Here is a 22,988-nt window from a genome sequence, read left to right as displayed (position 1 = left end):
CAAATATTTTGAAATATAGGAAAATAATAACAATTTTAATTTAAAAATTGTAAATTTTAATAGTGATACTTTTTTATTTTCTTATCCAGAAGCCCCCAGAATCACAGCAGATTCAGAAAGTCTCCCAATAGTGACATTTTAAATGAAATATGATTGAGTAAAGAAAAAGTCTGTCACATAATGAGAGGGAAAAGTTAACACCTAAATTTATGTTTAGTTGGACAAGATGCATCAGTAAATCCTATTACCTCAGTTTTTACTGTATTGTTTTTTTCAAATCACATATTTCTCTACCTGCAAAGAATCCAAGTCCATAATGCTAAGATTTAGGTAACACTGGTGGCAAACATTCCAATTCCTGGTCACATTTGACAAAATACCTTCTTTCCTGAGTTATAGACTTTTTTTTTTTAAAGAAAGCTCCAATTGCCACATCCCCAGTAAACATATTTCTAAGGTCAATTAAGCTTGCAATTCAGGATACAAAAGGAAAGATGTTTTGTTCACATCAATATAAACAGCAGTTGCTTATGAAACTACACCAACTCTGAAGGGCAAGAAAGAAAAGCTTATTTTTTGGTCATTAAACTAGAGTGAGCTTTTAAGCTCCATCTAGACTTTTCTTTTTTGACAGAAATCTCTAGTTCTTCAGTTTATCACTGAATCAAAAGGTGCTAAAATGTTATACAAAAAAGTTTTCAGAATATACTCACTTCTCCAAAAGAGTAAGGGCTGTGTTTGGATTCACCCGAAGGTACTTAGAAGCTGGCTGTCCATAATCAGCTAGGTAAGTAGACCAATCCCAAACCATAAACAGGTCAAGGAGCTGCGAAAGATGGGGGAAATGTTAAATCAACTTTTGATTATTTACCCAGTTAATACTTAAATTATATGCTATCCTTGGTCCATTTTAATATGGCTTGCTTCTTAGATGGAACAGAATACGGAAATTCATTTTTAAAACTTCATTAACTGTACTTTACAATCAAAATAGATCTTTTTACTTTGAAATTACTAAAAATGCCAGGGGTTGTTCTCTAGTAAAATACTTCATGTTTTCAAATAATTGTAAAATAATGAAAACACTGTTAATATAATATATATTAACCCTTGTACTGATGTATAGAAATTTTATCTTTATGCATTAGTCAGTACCCAGATTTAATTAATAAAGGTTGGTGCTACTAACCTGTATGAAGAATTTTAAAGAACTTAAATTGAACCTTTTTTTCTTAGAGGTAAGTATGTTTACCTTTCAAGGACGCTGTTTGCACCTAAGACTTTTTCCAAAGTAATTTAAACCAAAAGCTCAGATAATCTCAATTAAGTGCATTAAACAACCTCTGCTGGATTCTCTCTGGTGACAGATCCTCTGTAGTATTATGAAATGAGGGCTTCAGGATTCAGCCTGTTAACTCTAGGCTACCATTTTGTATAAACAAACAACAACAAAAAAGAAACCCTCTTGTTTCCCGTGGTGTCTTAAAATTGACTATTTACTTTATAATCTCCAGTTAGAATCATTGTCAAATATGGAAGTAATCTTTTAAAAGCAATGCCATGCCTAAACCTAAGCACCAAACTCTTTATCCAACTTTAAAACCCTAATCCCCTTTAAGCCATTTAAAACCAACTTCCTATCCCCATTTGAATTGTTTCAGAAAGCTAAATGCTTTACTTACTACCTTCCTTTAGTTTTTATATTCTTTCTTTTTGTTTTAACTCACTTTATAAGTAAGGGGTCTTACTGGTTTTGCTTTCAAATGGAGGAAACATTTGCATTTACTCATGGGATACAAGAGCCGACCACTGACTCTGAGAGGGATAAAACTCTGGGGTGATTAAAACCTCATAAAGAAAGGTTACCAGAAACTAGCTTTTCTTGATGAAGGTAAAGAACTTGCTTGACTCTTTCCCCATCCAATTTACAGGTATTAATAGAGATTTTCTTGCAACAGGCAGAAAATTCTATAATGAAAATATTAACTATGGAAAGCCACTCTATTTTCTTTCAGACAAGATACCATTCTGGGCCTACCAACAGTTGAAACACTAGGATACAAACTATACTGAGACAATGTTAAAGAATATACTGTCTGAAAAAGAAAAGGGAACTTATTTAAAGTTCTGTGTAATTTTTAACTGTTGTTTGGCCACATTTTTCCCTCCTTTCACAAAGAGGAAAAGTTACTTTCATACACTCAGATGGTAAGAGTGTAAATTAGTATAACTTCTCTGGAATGTGATTCTGCAATGTGTTTAAGAACCTTATAAAAATGGCCATTCCCTTTGATTCAGCAATCCTACTTCTTGGAATGCAACTTCGAGAAACAGAAAAAAATTTATGCACAAAGATATTAATCTCAAAAATGTTATTTGTGTTATCAAAAACTGAAAATAGCCTAAATCTCAATATTAAGAGACCGGTTAAGTAGTGAGGTCTATCTGTATGATGACTATCATGTGGTTATTAAAATTAATGTTTACGAAGAATTTTAAATAACTTGGGATAATGTTTATGACAAATGTTGCTACTTAAGTTACATAAAAACCCATCCAAAAAGACTGGAAGAAAATTTGCAAAAACGTTAAGGATGCCTGTTATAAGCTGGGCATGATGGTGTGTTCCTGTAGTCCCAGCTACTCTGGAGACTGAGGCGGGAGGATCACTTGAGCCCAGGAGTTAAGAGTCCACCCTGGGCAACATAATGAGACTTCACCTCTAAAATAGTAATTTTTAAAAAAGAATGATTGGTATTTATGTGGTGGGATTAAGGTTAACTGTAATTTTCTTTATTTTTGTAATACTCTACAATGGATATGTGTTAATACTATAGTTATAAATAAGGTTTATATATTTATATATTAAAATAAATTTCAATAATGAACACCCCTCACAGAGTTGTCAACAGAAGCCTCATTTTCAAGGATTCTTCTTTCAGGTATATGTGTGTATTTGCACAACTGTGCATGTGCAATGCACAGTGTCGGCAGAAAGCAACCTCTTAAGGCTCTTTTTCTCTAGGCTGATTTACCCCCAAGTGGGAAAGGAGGAGCCGACTTAATGAATGAAAAACCCGCACCAACTCCAACTGTGAATACAGAATTGATTCTTTTACAGCACAAGACCAGACTGTCCTAGATAAAGAAACACTATGCTTACAATGTTCACATATGGTCAGATACTCATATGCAAATCTCTTATGTGCAAATCCGTAGAAATTACAGGAACCACAAAATTAAACCTACCTGCCCATATGTAGACAAATTATATGCTTTCATATTGACATTAATCTTTGTATAAATATTTATAGAACTACATATTGTACACAGTTAATTTACAGATATCTGTAGAAATCTGCACGAATTTGCAAATTAATGGTTAAGGAATTAATTGCCAAAGCAGATAAAAAGGCCAATGATCTACATAAGATTCATTTATTTATTCAACATATATTGACTCCCCACCTATCACGTGCTAGATACTGTGCTAGGTACCAGAGATACAGCATTGGAACAAGACAAAATCTCTTTCCTCAAGGAGCTTACATTGTAAGATAGGAATAAAGCAGTAATCTTTTGATGTTAACATGGAAGAAATTATAAAGAAAAGCTATTCACACAGAATCCTAGTAATTTAAACTACAGTAACACATGAGGAAGCTACTATCACTTTAATATAGAATAAAATAGAAACCATTAACTTATATAGAAGCTGGTGACTGCCTGCTCATTCCGCTCAGTCTATGAATCCAATGACTGAAGATCCAATGGCTGAGACATTTCAGTGTTTGTGTCCCAAAGACTACACATGGACATGGGCAGAGAGCAAAGATGGAGCCAGCAAGCATGTTGATCTCATATTCTCATTTATCATTTTCATGTGTGTAAGGATTTTTCAAATGCATTGTACTGCTGGAACAAGTAAATAGAAACAAACTTCAAAACTGGGCAGGCAAGCTCATAAAGTGTGTCTAGCACAGTGTAACCACTCAGTAGATATTCAGGAAATAACTGATTAAATGATGATGCCAGACCATTACTCCAAGTTTCCTTGGGAGCTTTGTTCTTAGGCTTTATAAGTACAGGCTACTTTAGCTTATGCTGATAGCTCTCTGAAAAAGGCCAATGTTGGCTTGCAGGCAAACTATGGCAAGTGAATATAGTGAAGTGACATCCCTGTATCTCTCCCAGCTTTTCACTGGGGTATTGATAAAGAGGAGAGACTCCATCATGATACAGCATTGGGTCTAACGTTAAGTAAGTCAAATGATCTTCCTGGAGAAAGTAGCGTTAATATTTCTGAATTGTCTACCAGTCTCCTTCACGCATAACAATTATAAGGTCATTTTTCACTTTTTATAATTCAGTTCTATTGAAGTGAAGGATAAAACAAAAAACCAGGACTTTATTCCTGGGTCCCACCTAACATTATGCCAGGCCAGATTTTATGGACTGAACCCATTTCCACAGGCAGCTATCCATGCCTGTTCCGACCAAGATGACCCTGGTGTTTGATTGGGATGACTTTAAAAGAACATGATTGCTTTGGAGTCAGAGTGTGATGGGAAGAAAAGGGGAAACTGGGGTGTTGCCAGGTACAAACACTAATACTTGCCTTCACTCTACCCCAACAGTCACTGCCTTGCGGACTGCCTCTCACAATTGGTTAGGCTTCACAGGATGCACTATGTTCTTAATATTAAGATCTACATTATGAAAAATCTCACTTCTCTACTTAAGTTTTGCTTCCTTCAGATGGCAATGCACAAATAATGTTTGTTATTAATCACACAAAATCTTTTTCAGTCTTGTAAATAAACAGTAGGACATGGTCTCAACAGGTGTATTTATTGGTTAACACATACACCTGAAGTTCAAAGATGTAGATCAAACATGAACAAAAACAAAAATCTCCCCAGATTACCCAAAAGCAATTTTACAATTACTTATTAAAGGATAAAGTCAGGCATATGATAATGAAAATTGGTATTAAGCTTTATAAATGGGTTTCTTCCAATAGTCAAGTAAAGTAATTCCACCTTAAATCCTTTTGGGAAGTAAGCAAAGTACAGATGATATAAAAATGGAAAGGCAAAATCATGTGCCTGAGTTCTACCTCATCATGATTTGTAAGATTATCTGAAATTAGTATTCCAAGTTTTTTTTCACCAAGGATTCAAAAATACCCTTCATAACTAATCTGATAACATAAAGTGGGTGTATGCCAACATTTGTAAGTGAGTTGTACGTTTCACTTCCTCAGCATTCCCTGTGTGTGTCCAGCAAACACAAAGATCAGCTTAAGGAAAGAAGTGTTACATGGGTGGTCCCATTTATATGCTCAAAATAGTTGAATCACTTCAGAATCACTGAGGAATTCATTTGTGTCAACCCATTTAGCTTGCTGACAGTTTCCCATCCTACAGACTCATTCTCGATCCATGCCCAAGGAACTTGGGGTTTCAGACCTGTTGAGATCACTTTGTACAAATGACACAATGAATCTAGGCAGACTTAAAACTATTCTATGAAACTCTTGAAGTGACTTTTTGCCTTTTTAAAAGTGAACCCACAGTGCCAGGTCATTTTTTCCTTGAATCTGATTTAGCTTTCTTTGTTTTGGGTCTTTTGGGTTTTGCTTTTGAAGCACCTCAGGGGCAGTGACCCAGGACAGAAGATAAATAAAGTTAAGCCAACCTCAAGAGAAAAGCAACTGGGGATACCAGGTTTGCTTTTGTAAACGTGAACAGTGATCTGGGGGCTCAGGGTCAACCTCAGTCCCCCAAGTTCCCTTTTCCAAACACTAAATCCACCTGGGACCTCAGAGTTGCTTTGCAGATTCCAAAAGTAAACCAGGAGATCATTTTTCCTTTGCCTTCAAAAAACAAAGCTGAGACCAGGGTTCCTAGAGTGCTCCAGAGATTTAAACAACAAAAGTCCTAAACCCTAGTACTGCTTCAAGGAAGAAATACTTGTCCTTCAAACAAATCCTGAGTAATTCGCCACTGGGAATTCAAGAAAAATGGGTCTTACTAAATTAGCTACATTGGAAAAAACTACAAGTCCTTTTACAAAATATATTGTGAGTCAAATGATGAGCTCCATATGATTTTTAAAGCACCTGGATTTTCCTTCCTTTCCAGCCATCTAAAAACACCACATTTGGAAAACTCCACATGTAGCACAGAATTTTAAGTAGCAGTCAGAAGGAGGATAGGCAATAACTACAATACAAAAAAGCAAAACAGTATTGTTCCTCCAGCCACCTCACTTTTTTTGCCTTCAGGTGTTAATTGCCTTCATGCTACCTTCTGGATCTGATGCACCTTCACCCAAGCCTGCCCTCTTCCAATGTCCCATATCTAGACTTGCTCTCAGCCAATCCTTTCACTCCCACCTCTGTGAGGACTAGGAGTGAGTTCTGAGCACTTCATGCTGCAGAAGCTGCTTAAAGGAATTAGCCTCTTCAAGTAACTTCACTCAGGTGAACTGTACACGCAAAGGTAGAATGTTCTTAAAGTATTTTTTTATGCTAAGCTAATGTAGTAGTCCTAGAAAACCTCTAGGTGAGTTTGGAATTTGAAAAAAAAAAAAGAGGCACAGAGTAAAATTTACATAATTGGATCTACACACATCCATATTTGCTTTATTTTGATTTTTTTCTTTTTGGTCACTACCATGGCTAAAATAGCATATAGATACATACATGTGAATTTATGTGGTTAATTTATTAAAATTAATTTTATCAAATACATAGTTAATAATCAAATGGAGCATATCATGAAACCAACAGTTCACTGCCGTACTCAGAAGTAACCATGTTTAACTCCTTATTTATTTGTTTTTTGTGTTTTCTGTTGTTGTTGTTTTGAGACAGAGTCTCGCTCTATCACCCAGACTGGAGTGCAGTGGTGCAATCTCGGCTCACTGCAACCTCCTCCGCCCGGATTCAAGCAATTCTTTTTTTTTTTTTTTTTTTTGAGACAGAGTCTCGCTTTGTTGCCCAGGTTGGAGTGCAGTGGCGTGATCTCGGCTCACTGCAACCTCCACCTCCCAGGTTCAAGCAGTTCTCCTGCCTCAGCCTCCTGAGTAGCTGGCATTACAGGCACACACCACCATGCCCAGCTAATTTTTTGTATTTTTAGTTAGAGATGGGGTTTCACCATGTTGGTCAGGCTGGTCTCAAACTCCTGACCTCGTGATCCACCCATCTTGGCCTCCCAAAGTGCTGGGATTACAGGCGTGAGCCACCGCACCTGGCCTCAGGTTCAAGCAATTCTTGTGCCTCAGCCTCCCAAGCAGCTGGGACTACAGGCACATACCACTAGGCCCGGATAATTTTTGTGTTTTTTGTAGAGACGGGGTTTCACCACGTTGCCCAGGCTGGTCTCAAACTCCTGGCCTCAAGTGATCCACCCACCTCGGCCTCCCAAAATGCTGGGATTACAGGTGTGAGCCACTGCATCTGGCCTTTAACTCCTCTTTTAGTTCCAGTGATTATCTCACTATCCCTAATAGGCTTATTTTTCTACTTTTGAGTTTATTATTTTACAGCTATCACATATGAGAATTTACCTTACTTTATACCAGCTCTCTTCTTGGGTAGCTATCCTACCATTTTTGTCTATTTTTGTTTTTATAACTTTAACACAATTAAACCTCTATTTTTTGTTATATAACTTTTAAAGTTTTTTTTTTTTAAACAGCTTCGAGATGTACCATACAGTTAACTCATTTAAAGGGCACAAATCAATGGTTTTGACTCTATTCACAGAATTGTGCAACCATCTCAATCAATTTTAGAGCCCCTGAAAGAAACCCCATAGCCATTAGCAATCACTCCCCAAATGGGAATCAAATAACATGTGGTCTTCTGGCCTACCATGGTGGCTCACACCTGTAATCCTAGCACTTTGAGAGGCCAAGGCTTGAGACTAGGAGTTTGAGACCAGCCTGGGCAACACGGTGAGACCCTGTTTCGACATACAATTAAAAATTAGCTGGCTGTGGTGGTGCACACCTGTAGTGCTAGCTACTTGGGAGGCTGAGGTGGGAGGTTAGCTTGAGTCCAGAAGGTGGAGGCTGCAGTGAGCAATGAACTGTACTCCAGGATGGGCAGCAGAGCAAGACCCTGCCTCTATTTAAAACAAAACAACACAAAACAAAACAAACAAAACAAAAAGACCTACCTGGTCTTTTGTAACTGGCTTCTTTCACTTAAGCATAACATTTTCAAGGTTCATCACGTTGTAGCATGCATTATTACTTCATTCCTTTTTATTGACAAATAATAATATATTGTATGGATATACTACACCTTGTTTATCCAATCATCAGTTGATGGACATTTATCTTTTTTGGCTATTAAAAATAATGCTGCTGGGCCGGGCACGGTGGCTCACGCCTGTAATCCCAGCACTTTGGGAGGCCAAGGAGGGTGGATCATGAGGTCAGGAGATCGAGACCATCCTGGCTAATACAGTGAAACCCTGTCTCTACTAAAAAAATATATAAAAAATTAGCCAGGCATGGTGGCAGGCACCTGTAGTTCCAGCTACTCAGGAGGCTGAGGCAGGAGAATGGCATGAACCTAGGAGGCAGAGCTTGCAGTGATCTGAGATTGCACCACTGCACTCCAGCCTGGGTGACAGAGCGAGACTCTGCCTCAAAAAAAAAAAAAAATGCTGCTATTAACATTTATGTACAAGGTGTTTGTAAAAAACTGTTTCCATTTCTCTTGGGTATATATCTAGGAGTAGAATTTGTTATATAAACTTTTAATAGGATCTTCTGACTTTCCATTTAGCAGTATAAGAACATTAGCACCTTATGTAGTTGAGTTTTAAAATAATTCTTTTGGCAATTGGGATAAAATATTTATATTATGTATTTAAACCCAAACAACAAATAGATATTTAATTAAAGTTTCCTGAAAGTTTTTTATGAATGCAAAAAGATGTTAATAAATTTTTTTTTTTTTTTTTTTTTTTTTTTTGAGACAGAGTCTCACTCTGTTGCCCAGGCTGGAGTGCAGTGGCACAATCTTGGCTCACTGCAACCTCTGCCTCCTGGGCTCAAGTGATTCTCCTGCCTCAGCCTCCCAAGTAGCTGGGATTACAGGTGTGTGCCACCACCCCAGCTAATTTTTTTAATTTAATTTTATTATTATTATACTTTAAGTTTTAGGGTACATGTGCACAATGTGCAGGTTAGTTACATATGTATACATGTGCCATGCTGGTGTGCTGCACCCATTAACTCATCATTTAGCATTAGGTATTAGAGACGAGGTTTCACCAAAGTGCTGGGATTACAGGCGTGAGCCACTGCACCCAGCCAATGTTAATAAATTCTTATCAATTTTTTTATTTCCTATTTTTGAAAAATAATAAAAACCTTCAATTACCCAATAGAAGAAAGAACCTGTCATATAATTTCCTCAAGTAGATTCACTTCAAATAGTTGAATGTGACTTAGATTTTTTTTTTTTTTATTATACTTTAAGTTCTAGGGTACATGTGCACAACGTGCAGGTTTGTTACATATGTATACATGTGCCATGTTGGTGTGCTGCACCCATTAACTCGTCATTTACATTAGGTATATCTCCTAATGCTATCCCTCCACGCACACACAGAAACACACAGGCATGGCTTGCTTTTCTTGAGAGTACTGAACGTAAGAGTTCAGCTTCATGTAGGTCATACATGAACTAGCAGTACTTTACCTAATTACTGAAACCAAAAATCTGGATTTAGTTTGCTTTGTGTCTTCTCTCTCACAATTTGTTTGTTTGTTTGTTTGTTTGTTTTTTGAGATGGAGTCTTGCTCTGTCCACGAGGCTGGAGTGCAGTGGCGTGATCTTGGCTCACTTCAAGCTCCGCCTCCTAGGTTCATGCCATTCTCCTGCCTCAGCCTCCTGAGTAGCTGGGACTACAGGTGCCTGCCACCATGCCCAGCTAATTTTTTATATATTTTTTTAGTAGAGACAGGGTTTCACTGTATTAGCCAGGATGGTCTCGATCTCCTGACCTCATGATCCACCCTCCTTGGCCTCCCAAAGTGCTGGGATTATAGGCGTGAGTCACCGTGCCTGGCCTCTCTCTCACAATTCTTCCATCTGATTTATTGACAAATAGTACCAATTTAACTTCCTAAATATTTCCTGTATTTACTTTCTTCCACCTTCTTCTTCTCCTCTTTTTGTTTTGTTTTGTTTTGTTTGAGACATAGCCTCACTCTGATGCCCAGGCTGGAGTACAGTGGTGCAGTCTCACCTCACTGCAACCTCTGCCTCCTGGGTTCAAGTGATTCTTGTGCTTCAGCCTCCCGAGTAGCTAGGATTACAGGCACACGCCCCCATGCCCAGCTAATTTTTGCATTTTTAGTAGAGACAACGTTTCACATGTTGGCCAGGCTGGTCTTGAACTCCGGGGCTCAAGTGATCCACCTGCCTTGGCCTCCCAAAGTGCTGGGATTATAGGCGTGAGCCACCGTGCCTGGCCCTCTCCCAACTTTCCATCCCTACTATTACTACGCCTGTCCTAGTTCAGACATCACAATCTCTCCTCTGGGGCCGTTGGTCTTGCCTATTCCCTTTGCCTCTCTCTTACAATATTCCAGATTAGCCAACCTCCACACTGCTGCCAGAGAGATCTAGCTAAAACACAAATTTGATTACACCATTCCCTTGTTTAAAACCTTTGATGGCTCCCCATTTCCTACAAGATAAATTCAAGTTCCTTAACATGACATGCAAAGCTCTCTTGCACCTTATCCAGGTCAACCTTTTGGCTTCTCCCTTCAAGTAATCCAGGCTCCTAAATGAGGAACTACTCTTAGTTCTCTAGAAACCATGACTGGGCCAGGCGCGGTGGCTCACACCTGTAATCCCAGCACTTTGGGAGGCTGAGGTGGGTGGACCACCTGAGGTCAAGAGTTCAAGACCAGCCTGGCCAACATGGTGAAACCCCATCTCTACTTAAAAATACAAAATTAGTCGGGCGTGGTGGTGGGCACCTGTAATCCCAGCTACTTGGGAGGCTGAGGCAGGAGAATTGCTTGAACCCAGGAGGCAGAGGTTGCGGTGAGCCGAGATCATGCCATTGCACTCCAACCTGGGTGACAAGAACAAAACTCGGTCTCAAAAAAAAAAAAAAAAGAAACCATGACTACCCTAGGACACTCCTCATTCCTCAGCTCTTCTGTATGGAGTCTCCTTTCCCTCCTTCTTCACCCAGGTAGCTCTTATTTAGTCCATAACACTTAAGTCTAAATCAGTCTCCCAGGAAGCCTCTCCAGACCACCTTGGTTGGGTTAGCTGTCACTCTTTTTTGTGTCCTCATACTACCCTCCACATATCTGTATCACAGCGTTTTTCACAGTATATTGACATTAGAGGTTAGTTTGTGTATCAACCAAAGAATCAAATATCAATGATTCCATTTTTAGTCTGGGTGAATCATAGTTATCCCAGCACTTGTCTCCTTCCAATATCTCAACAGTTGAAGTGCCTTTTTCCTCCCTCTAATAATGTACTTTGTAAGTGCCTCAAAGCTAGTGACTTGTTTTGCTTAGTATCTGTATCTTCACATTTAGCCCAGTAACTGGCATATACTAGGCATCAACTAAATATCTGTTGAGATTCACTGCATATGTTACCTTTTGATACATAATTTCATAAGTCTACACTGAACCCATATCATATATACTGATAACAGGGCTATGTTGTCATTTACTTGACATCTAACCTACTAGTAATTAAGACATCTCTGAATTTTAGTAATGTTTTATAATTATTCTGAAAGCCAGACTAGGCTATTTATTGATTGATTTAATTTGTGCCATAGGATGTACTAAAATATTTCACAACCAAAGTTCTGCTCCTTTTGTAAACTAGTGATGCCACCATCAAACATGTTAAATAAACATTCCCAGGTCATACATTTAATTTTCTGTACAGATTCACTACATCATCTGCTACACTTACATAACAAGTAGTTATATAATGACTTCACCAATGAAGCTCAAAGACCTCTAATACTAAGGAAATCAAACCTTGAAACTCATGATGAGAGGTGTTCAATAGACTTTCAGTTCTCTCTGATGAGTCACTTTGCTCCACTGAAGCTACGAAGAAATAAGATCTGCTTGTATGAATTGACTTTGGAAGAACTTGAGCAACAAAGGAAGACAATATGAATTAGCCAATGAAAAAACTGTATGCCAACATGTCTATACTCCAGGATATGGCAGTTGCTTGAATGAAGGAAGCCAGACCAGGCTAGGATTTCCGCAGTACAATTGTTTAGAAAAACACGAGGGAAGAGAATAACTAGTTTTTCTAAATTCAAAAGAATCTAAGTGCTTCTTCTCCCTCTTGCCCCACCTCAATGGTTACGACTTAAAATAAGGCAAATGAACACTTGGAGAATCCAACAGCTAGATTAATTTAGTCTTCAATATAGGCAGTCACATATGTTTTACCCTAAAATTTTAGGAAGTCAAATAATACTTATAATTTGCTATTAGTTATAAACAATGACTGGCTTTTCTTCAAGGCTGAACTAAAATTAAAACTAAATACTTGGCCAGGCACGGTGGCTCACGCCTGTAATCCCAGCACTTTAGGAGGCTGAGGCGGCAGATCACTTGAGGCCAGAAGCTTGAAATTAGCCTGGCCAACACGGCGAAACCCCTTCTTTTCTAAAAATACAATAATTAGCCGGGCGTGGTGGCGGGTACCTGTAGTCCCAGCTACTCAGGAGGCTGAGGCAGGAGAATCGCTTGAACCCGGGAGGTGGAGGTTGCAGTGAGCCGAGATTGCACCACTGCACTCCAGCCTGGACAACAGAATGAGACAGTGTCTCCAAAAACAGAAACAAACAAATAAAAAATCCCCCAAAACTAAATATTTAAGTCCCCAGAGGCACCTTAGTCTCTTATTTAAAATGGAACTCAAGCCATTCAGGATAACTGAAAGAAACCAAGCTCATTAAATCCCAATTGCCTCAAGAGGAAAAGGGAGATCATTTCTATGGCAATAAATTAGTGGGGAAAAAAATAGACTCCAATTTTGGCAATAAATCTTTGGTGAAGTGATGACCTAAATTTCAGAGTCAAATCTCATTTCTTATGCTTTATAGAGATAAGGCCTCAGTTTATATACTGAGGCCCAGTGCATAAATACAGACCCATTACCATTTTGCCTTGGAATCCTGAAGGGATGCAAAGTTGGATTACCATACTTAGTCTGATGGAAATAAGGAAACTAAGGATCTCTGTGGTCTCTGTTAAAGACAATATTATAATATCTCGGTTAGTATTTGTATTTAGGAGAGTTTATAACCTTACTCATTTCTTTCAAATCTTATATTTTATAATCTTTACTCAAACAAAAAAGATGTGCATTTAGTTTACTTTTCTTGAATCTCAAAGGTGCTTCTCTTATGCTAGATAATATATTAACCCCTAATTATCCATTTACTTCCAGACCTGATTGTATATGTAATTACCTTTTGTCACGTATAATAATTTGCGCGACAAACATGTCAGAACACTTGCTGCTTAGTCTGTTTCAACAGATAAATGTAGTCTTTCCATAGCCTCAAGGCACAATTAAACATGAAGAAAAAAGGCAGTTATCAAACTATGCTGAAGCTGATTCACTAAGGCAGAAGTTCACAGCATGTAGTCAGGGCTTACTTTGGGGCCTGATGCTTGCTTGAATGCTTAGTTAGTAACAGATTTCTGAGACAACGAAACAGAGACAACACTGTAACATTCTGACCAGTGCAGGTAGCCACATGAACTTCAAAATGGGCAACAGATGAACTTTAAGATGCAGCTCAGTTAAGAAGCAGCTACTGGTAAACAGCTATTGAAGTTACACCTTCACTACAGGTTATTGGATAAAATTAAAAAAGAGAAACTAAATAAAAACAGCAGTTGAAGGACTTATTTTCTTGGGAAGATAAATGCAGCCACTGGAATTAAATGGATTGTGATCTAAATCCTGCGATGCTTGCACGATGTGAATCTGCACTACGAGAGCACAAAAAGAAATCCCTACCTGACCTCTGGATAACCTAAAAACAGGAAATTAGGACATTTCTAAGCAAAATAGGCTGTTATCCTGTTAAGACAATTGTTTCCATTGACACTTTGCATAAACATCTTACACTAGGCCATCAGAAGAAACTCAAACCGTGGCATCTCCTTTGTAATACATAAAAACAGTGCCTGGCCCAGTGCCCTCAACACAGTTGAGGTAAAATTTGTTGATGATAATTAAGAGGAGAACAAAGAAGAGAAAGAGAAATAACAAACAGGTAAGAAAACTGTTAAGTATTCTTTAAGTATTTACAGATCGGTTGCAAGTAAATTCATAAAATATTAAAAATACAACTTAATTCACAGTAAGAATCTGGGGTAATTAAGAGAGTATGCAATGACTTTAGGGAAAGCTCAATAGACAATACAACTTAACATGAGTCAGCATTTTAAAAGAATAATTGTAGCTGGGCGCGGTGGCTCAGGCCCGTAATCCCAGCACTTTGGGAGGCCGAGGCGGGTGGATCACGAGGTCAGAAGTTCAAGACCAGCCTGGCCAAGATGGTGAAACCCCGTCTCTACTAAAAATACAAAAAATTAGCTGGCTGTGGTGGTGGGCACCTGTAATCCCAGCTACTCAGGAGGCTGAGGCAGAGAATTGCTTGAACCCAGGAGGCGGAGGTTGCAGTGAGCCAAGATTGCGCCACTGCACTCCAGCCTGGGCGACTCCATCTCAAAAATAATAATAATAATAATAATAATAATAATTGTAAAATATCTGATATTTGATTATGGTGCTTTAGAATGTTAGAAATCGGCACCATCTGGCTGGAAAAAAATCAAGCTCTTCCTTTGTATCAATCAATACTCTGGATATTATTTGGCTATCCAATTATACTTCACTTAAATAAGAAAATACTTCAGAGCTAATACTTCTTATGATGCTGTCTTAGTCTGTTTGGGTTACCATAAGAAAGTACCACAGATCGAGTTACTTATAAAAAATACAAATGTATTTCTCACAGTTCCGGTAGCATACTATAGCAGGTACCAGTAGTGTTTAGTCTGTGCCCTACTAAATTTCCTCCCAACCCAGCTTTTTAAAAATCAAGCTACTTTCATTTTGATTGAATCATTTAAGGCAGTTACAAACTCTGAGTCCCAACTTTCTCTTCTGTAAAAGAGATTGTGTTCACATGTGACAAGCACTATATTTGACACTAGTGATGAAAAGACGGTAATGGCCCAGTCTTTGGATTTAAGAAGTTCATAAGTATAAAGGGAAAGATATTCACACAAACATAATTACAAACTAACATGCTGATTACACAGATGGACATATGTATAGGCTATTATCAGAGCATCAATTATTGCTTACGGGGTGGGAAGTAGACCTAAGGAGCTGTCTTAGATGACACCCAAACTGAGTCTTAAGAAGGAGTTAATCAAAGGAGGGGTCGTGGTATTTCAAGCAGATGGAACAGTGTGAGGAAAGACACAAGGACAAGAAACAGTTATGCTTATGGGGAAATGCCATGTACTTTAGTGCAGCTAAACTGAAATATGAGTAAGGGGGTAGTATAAAACAGGCTGGAGAAGGGGTCAGGAGCTGAATCATAAAAGGACATATATGCCTTGTTCAGGAACTTTGGGTAGCCATTGAAAGGTTCTAAACAAGGAAGCTGGCCAGGCGCAATGGCCCAGGCCTGTAATCCCAGCACTTTGACAGGCTGAGGGGGGTGGATCACTTGAGGTCAGCAGTTCAAGACCAGCCTGGCCAACACAGTAAAATCCTCTCTCTACAAAAATACCAAAATTAGCTGGGCTTGGTGGCATGTGCCTGTAGTCCCAGCTACTCAGGAGGCTGAGGCAGAAGAATCACTTGAACCCAGGAGGTGGAGGTTGCAGTGGGCCGAGATCGCACCAGTGAACTCCAGCCTGGGAGATAGAGCAAGACTCCACCTCATAAATAAATAAATAATGCCGGGCACGGTGGCTCATGCCTGTAATCCTAGCACTTTGGGAGGCCGAGGCAGGCAGATCACTTGAGGTCAAGAGTTCGAAACCAACCTGGCCGATGTGGTAAGACCCTGCCTCTATTAAAAATACAAAAAAATTAGCCAGGTATGGTGGTAGGCACCTGTAACCCCAGCTACTTGGGAGGCTGAGGCATACTTGGGAGGCTGAGGCAGGAGAATTGCTTGAACCCAGGAGGTAGAGGTTGCAGTGAGCCAAGATCATGCCACTGCATTCCAGCCTGGGCAACAGAGTGAGACTCCATCTCAAATAAATAAACAAACAAACAAACAAGGGAGCTGACATGGTCAGATTCACCACTTCAGTTCTGTAGTAAATGCACTTAAGGCAGAAAAAATAATTAGGAGACTGTTGTAACAATCTTAAAATACATTGGGACAGACAGGTACATAGTTGGGATAGAGAGAAAATGATGAATAGGTGGTAGGCAAGTAGTTAACATGGAGAGAAGAGGATGGGTTTGAGAAATACTTAGGAGAAAAAAATCCCTAGGACGTGGTGATTGTCTAGGACATGGCAAAGTGGTTCTACCAATCAAAAAAAGACAACATGAAAAAGGGATGTGATCTGAGAATAAGGGAAGACAACAAGTCAACAGCTTTGGTCACACAGCACGCGGGACACACACCTAAGTCAAATGGTTTACCAAGCAACTTCATATGTATCTAAGGCATACTGCCAGAGATCTGATGAAAGCAGGTCAGCTCACCTAGGTCAGGAGTATAGGGAGCAGTGTTCTAAGGACAGAAACCTTGGGGAAACCAACATTTAGGGGGCAGAAAAGGAGACCACAAAAAAGGAAGAGGAAGGATGTTAAGGGAGTACAGACTCGGAAGACGAGAGAATTTTAAAGAGAACATGATCCACATTACCAAATGCAGCAGAAAGAACCAATAGGATATGGGCTAAAAATGTCTACTGGCCTTCCCTGGTGACCTAAGTGAACACTATTTCAGCAGTGTGGCAAAGCAGATAGGAATGGATTGAGAAATGAATGAGAGATGTGGAAATAAGAATAACCAATTATAAACCACTCTTTTAAGGATGCAAATGAGGGAAGAGAAATTGGAAATAGCTAAAATGTTTTTAGGCTAAGAAAACAATAAAGCAGGCTGGGCGCAGTGGCTCACGCCTGTAATCTCAGCACTTTGGGAGGCCAAGGCGGGTGGATCACGAGGTCAGGAGATCAAGACCATCCTGCCTAACACAGTGAAACCCCACCTCTACTAAAAATACAAAAAATTAGCCGGGGTGGTGGCAGGCACCTGTAGTCCCAGCTACTTGGGAGCCTGAGGCAGGAGAATGGCGTGAACCTGGGAGGCGGAGCTTGCAGTGAGCCTAGATCGCGCCACCGCACTCCAGCCTGGGCAACAAGTGAGACTCCGTCTCAAAAAAAGAGAAAAGGATAAAGCAGAGGAAAGGCAGATGAATAATGAAACAAAAGGAAACAAAATCCCATACAAAAGATAGGGTCAAGGGCATAGGAAGATGAGAGCCTCATTAAAAAGGCTTCCTAACACCTGAGAATGAAGGACAGGAAGAATGGGTGTGGATTAGATAAGCTGACTACAAAAGCAACAGTGAGAGGTTGATGGTGATAGAGATGGAAGACAAGAGGCTCAGAGGGGGTGGAGCTTTCACTCAAGAGTGGAGGAACAATGGTCTACAAATAGAAATGAGGAACCAGGGGAACACGAATCTCATTCACACTGTGTAGCCATGAAAGAATGCATCCTGCCACTAGAGAGAGCTGCAGGGTTAGCAGTATCCTCCGAATTCTATGAAAAGGAGGTGAAGAAAGCATTCTGCCACACAGTTGAAGCAGTAGGGCCATTTACATTGCAATGAGGGTTTTCAGGTGGCATAGAATAAGTGGGCCAGAAGAAGTGAAAAGATGAGTAGACAAAACAAGGAGTGAATGAAACAGGAAAAAAGTTGGAAGGTGAGAAGGAGTAGAGTAAGGAAGTGGAAACTATTTAATTTCATTGAATAATCAAATTTTATTTTAATCTTCTCAGATGAAGGATGTGTGACTGGGAAGTAACAGAAACAGCAGTGTCTGACCAAGTCTCAGAGAGAAATGGTGGAGGCTGCCCTGAGATTTTCAAAAGGGAAGAGAAACCTCTATTTGGATGGGGTGAATCTCCAGATATCTGGAGCAGCAGCAAGGGCACTTGCTGGGGAGAGCTTCTAAGAGGTTTGGAGCCAGGGGTTAGATTTTTGGAAGTCCCTTCCAATCCTCAAGTCTTAGGATTTTATGACCATGAAAATCACTGAATCACAATTTGAAGGTAATTGGTAGATGTTCTGACATTTACGAAAACACAAACAGGTTCAAAGAAAAGGAGAGAAATATACATTGCAAAATACTCTAGGGACTAAACAGTGACTTAACTATGAGTGCTAAGCACTGCAATGCATATCTAAGAGGAAGTTTAGAGAATAATGCTATAAATGGTAGTCTCAAATAAAAAAATACCTTCAGCAATATCAGCTTTTTGGTGTATATTAGTAAAAATTTTAATGACAACTATTATCCACTTGGCTCTGAAGAGGTCACTATTGACCTTTTGGTCTCCCAAAGTGCTGGGATTATAGGCTTGAGCCACCATGACTGGCCTTTTTTAATAGATGGTTTATATATATATATATAGGTGGAAGAATACATCCCTTTGAAGTGCTAGCAAAGTGTTGGCAGCGTTGAGTTCTCTGCACCATCTAAATTAGAAGATAGGTGGCTCTGTGGGCCATTGATAACTTCCTAAAGTGCGGAGTGTGTACATATACTTACTTTTCCTTTGTACGTTTGTTTTCACTTTCTAATCAAATTTTGAGTTCTTCAAGGGTAGAGGTAATAGCTCTTCTCCCTTTAGGGTACTCAAAGCTTGTTGAACTGAGCTAAATTATATTTCATAGAACATTTTAAGAAGCAAAAGTTTAAGAACTGTGTCTCTTCTGGGACAAAACAGCCACGAAGGAAAAGCAGAGATTATACATGAAAAAGCTTCTAATTTAAACCACTGGAAAGCTCAATATTGTTGAATCAATATTGCTTGAGTCTAGAACTCTGTCATGTATATATACGTCTCATTCAAGTAGAGTGCTGGCTGTTCTCTATAAAAGTACAAGTTGAGTTTCAGGGAAATTACGTGTCATGTTCAAATTCATATGTAAAATAGGATTAGAAGATAATTTCTTCAATTTATAAATTAACTGCTTAAACAATTAGACTAGGATGGCTTAATTTACACAAACATTTCTTTTTATTTGTATGTGTAGCCAATCTGCTTTCAAAAAGAATGCTTAGTAGGATTTTTTTAGAACTCTGTTATCAGATTCACACTTGATATGGCAAATACAGTATAGGTTGTCTAGGGAATATTATTTTATGTAGCAAAAATATCATAACTGAAAATAAGAATTGTGGTTATAATATTCACTAGTATGTAAAACAAACAGTGCATTTACTGTTTTTCTAACAAAGCATTTAAATATTTAAACTTCCCATATCTATCCTCCAAACTGAAAGAAACCTGTAACAAGAAAAAAAAATTGCCAGTCAACAAAAAAAATTTATTAAAGAAAAATATTTCTTTTTTTTTTTTTTTTTGGAGACGGAGTCTCGCTCTGTCGCCCAGGCTGGAGTGCAGTGGCGCGATCTTGGCTCACTGCAAGCTCCGCCTCCCGGGTTCACGCCATTCTCCTGCCTCCACCTCCCGAGCAGCTGGGATTACGGGCGCCCGCCACCGCGCCCGGCTAATTTTTTTGTATTTTTAGTAGAGACGGGGTTTCACCGTGGTCTCGATCTCCGGACCTCGTGATCTGCCCACCTCGGCCTCCCAAAGTGCTGGGATCACAGGCGTGAGCCACCGCACCCGGCCCGAGAAAAATATTTCTTAAAAATGAGTAATAGCCAGGTGCGGTGGCTCACGCCTGTAATCCCAGCACTTTGGGAGGCTAAGGCAGGCGGATCACCTGATGTCAGGAGTTTAAGACCAGCCTGGCCAAAATGGCGAAACCCTGCCTCTACTAAACATAGAAAAACTAGCTGGGTGTGGTGGCACGTGCCTGTAATCCCAGCTACTCAGGAGGCTGAGGCAGGAGAATCGCTTGAACCTGAGAGGCAGAGGCTGCAGTGAACTGAGATCACACCACTATGCTCCAGCCTAGGCAACAAGAAAGAAACTCCATTTCAAAAAAAAAAAAAAAGGAGAATAATAGGGCCGGATGTAGTGGCCCTATTAATCCCCGCACATTGGGTGGCTGAGATGGATCGCTTGAGGCCAGAAGTTTCAGAACAATCTGGGCAACATGGCAAGACTCTGCCTCTACAAAAAATACAAAAATTAGCTGGGTGTGGTGGCATGCACCTGTAGTCCCATCTACTCCGGAGGCTGAGGTGGATCACCTGAGCCTGGGGAGGTTGAGGCTGCAATGTGCCATGATCACACCACTGCACTCCAGCCTGGGCGACAGAGAGGGACCCTGTCTCCAAAAAAAAAAAAAGTAGAAGAAGAATAGGAAGTTTGGCAAAAATGTGAATTTTGAGAGGAAAGATATAGCTCCTTGTTGAGTAATGCCAATGTTAATAGTTAATCATTAGTTTACTGCATATATGATATTTATCAAAGGCCAGAATATCACTACCCTCCATAGCTGACAAACTGTTCTAAAAATTTTAACCTATTCCTTTCAGTGAAAAAAAAGAGCAGGAATATTGATGATTGAAAACAGGTAAATCTGGGACTGTCTCTTTTTACATTATGCACAGTCTGTGGAAACAAAGATTTAATCCTTGTGTAACTCACTGAAAATTTACCTTAAAACGTATCATATTACAATAATGCTTATATTGTAAATAAGAAATATTCCATATTTGCCCAACTGCAAACTTAAATGACATAATTTTTTCCATAAATCTGTTAGCTTTATTTATTGTCATATTGCCAAGTTATGTATCTCTTTTAAAAATAATTCTGATTTATATACTTTTTTGGAGAGCTTTTTCAGCAGTACCCCGTAATTCCACTTCTAAAGGCCTACAGAAATACTTACACAAGTGCTCGATATATATGTATGAATATATTAATGGCAGCTTCATTAATAGACAAAACTAAAGAATCCATAATGTCCAACAAATGAGGACTTGTTTAATAAATTATGGTATATGTACACTATAGACAGTACAAAGAAATTAAAACGAATGAAACATCCATATTTACCAATATGAAAGCATATGTTGCATGAAAAATGTGAATTATACCTCCCCCAAAAAGGAAATAACTACACGTGTGCATGTAAGTATCTGCATGTATACATGTTCGAATGTACACTACAAAGGTCTGGAGGGAAATAATGACTGTGAGAGACTGAAGAGGAGGGGAAAATAAGAGCTTTCTCTTTTTTTTTCTTTTTTTTTTTTTTGAGATGGAGTTTCGCTCTTGTTGCCCAGGCTGGAGTGCAATGGTGTGATCTCGGCTCACTGCAACCTCCACCTCCCAGGCTCAAGTGATTCTCCTGCCTCAGCCTCCCAAGTAGCTGAGATTACAGGCATGCGCCATCATGCCTAATGTTTTGTATTTTTAGTAGAGATGGGGTTTCTCCATGTTGGTCAGGCTGGTCTTGAACTCCCGACCTTCGGTGATCTGCCCACCTCGGCCTCCCAAAGTGCTGGGATTACAGGTGTGAGCCACCGTGCCCGGCCTGAGAGCTTTCTTTTTAGGTTTGATTTTAGTTTAACAGTGAACATACAATATCTATTTCCTGTGTTTTCGTTTCTGTTTTTCTGGAGACAGAGTCTTGATCTGTCATCCAGGCTGGAGTGCAGTGGCAAGATCTCGGCTCACTGCAACCTCTGCAGGCCAGGTTCAAGCAATTCTCATGTCTCAACCTCCCAACTAGCGGGGATTACAAGCATGTGCCAATGCACTCGTCTGATTTTTGTATTTTTAGTAGAGACGGGGTTTTGCTGTGTTGGCCAAGCTGGTCTAGAGCTCCTGGCCTCAAGTGATCCGCTCACCTCAACCTCCCTAAGTGCTGGGATTACAGGCGTGAGCCACCACGACAGGCCCCAATTTCCTGGTTTCGACAAATACTATAGCTATGTAAAACGTTAGCACGGGGGGAAGTGTACAAGGGACCTCTCTAAACTATATTTGTAACTTTTTGTGAGTGTGCAATTATAGTACTTTTAAGAAATTTTTAAAAACAGTGAGCATAAACAATTTTTGTAATTATCACAGTGTTTGTTTTTGGTTTTTGAAAAATCATTTTACAGGGTAATTTTCCAAACTACAAAACAGCTCTAACGTTTACTCTTAAAATAATCATAAAAATTTGAGTTCAAATTCATATCGATAGCTGAAAGCATAAGCACCTATCACCTACATATTTAAGCACATAAACTATAAACTTCCGGAATTATGACACTGGAGCAAAAAGAAGAAAAAAGCAAAAGTCATTTAGGTTCAGACTAATCCTTTAAAATCTAAGCTTTCCCAAAAGGGCAGCATACTTTTCTAATATCTGGACCTTAAGGTAAACTTTGTGAGATGTCTGGTCTTGTTATATTCAGAAGTAAACCCAAATGTATCTTCCTTTAATTCTTTGGCACTTCAAATGAATTTAGGATTGTCTGAGGAAAAAATGCTTGCTGGAGGAGCTGTGTGAACAAGCTTGTTGTCCTGCTACTATATCTAGTCAAGCATTCAGATACTACAACTTTGGCAAATCCCATTAATACTTTAAGAAGTCAACGACTTTAAAACTTCTAAAGAAAGTTCCTGTGAAGTAGTCACAGGGGCAAGTTTAAGCAGGCAGGGTGTGTATACAATATAGTAACAAAATAATGCAAACAAAAGAAGATTTGTTTAATTATAGTGGAAATAATTGTTATT

General features: G+C 39.2%; 1 protein-coding gene across 8 annotated transcripts in view; it reads right to left on the bottom strand.

The window, feature by feature from the left end:
• EXOC6 (exocyst complex component 6) overlaps nucleotides 1-22,988 on the bottom strand; it is a 225,331-nt gene that overhangs the window by 1,743 nt on the left and 200,600 nt on the right. For all 8 annotated transcript variants that reach the window (XM_019035382.2, XM_055352498.2, XM_055352500.2 and 5 more), the window contains one exon: nucleotides 714-826. In XM_019035382.2, coding sequence (XP_018890927.1) covers nucleotides 714-826 — 113 coding nt within the window. The remainder of the gene's footprint in view (nucleotides 1-713; nucleotides 827-22,988) is intronic.

The sequence above is a fragment of the Gorilla gorilla genome, chromosome 8, assembly GCF_029281585.2.
Source record: "Gorilla gorilla gorilla isolate KB3781 chromosome 8, NHGRI_mGorGor1-v2.1_pri, whole genome shotgun sequence".
Taxonomy (NCBI): domain Eukaryota; kingdom Metazoa; phylum Chordata; class Mammalia; order Primates; family Hominidae; genus Gorilla; species Gorilla gorilla.
This window is presented reverse-complemented; position numbering and strand designations above follow the sequence as displayed.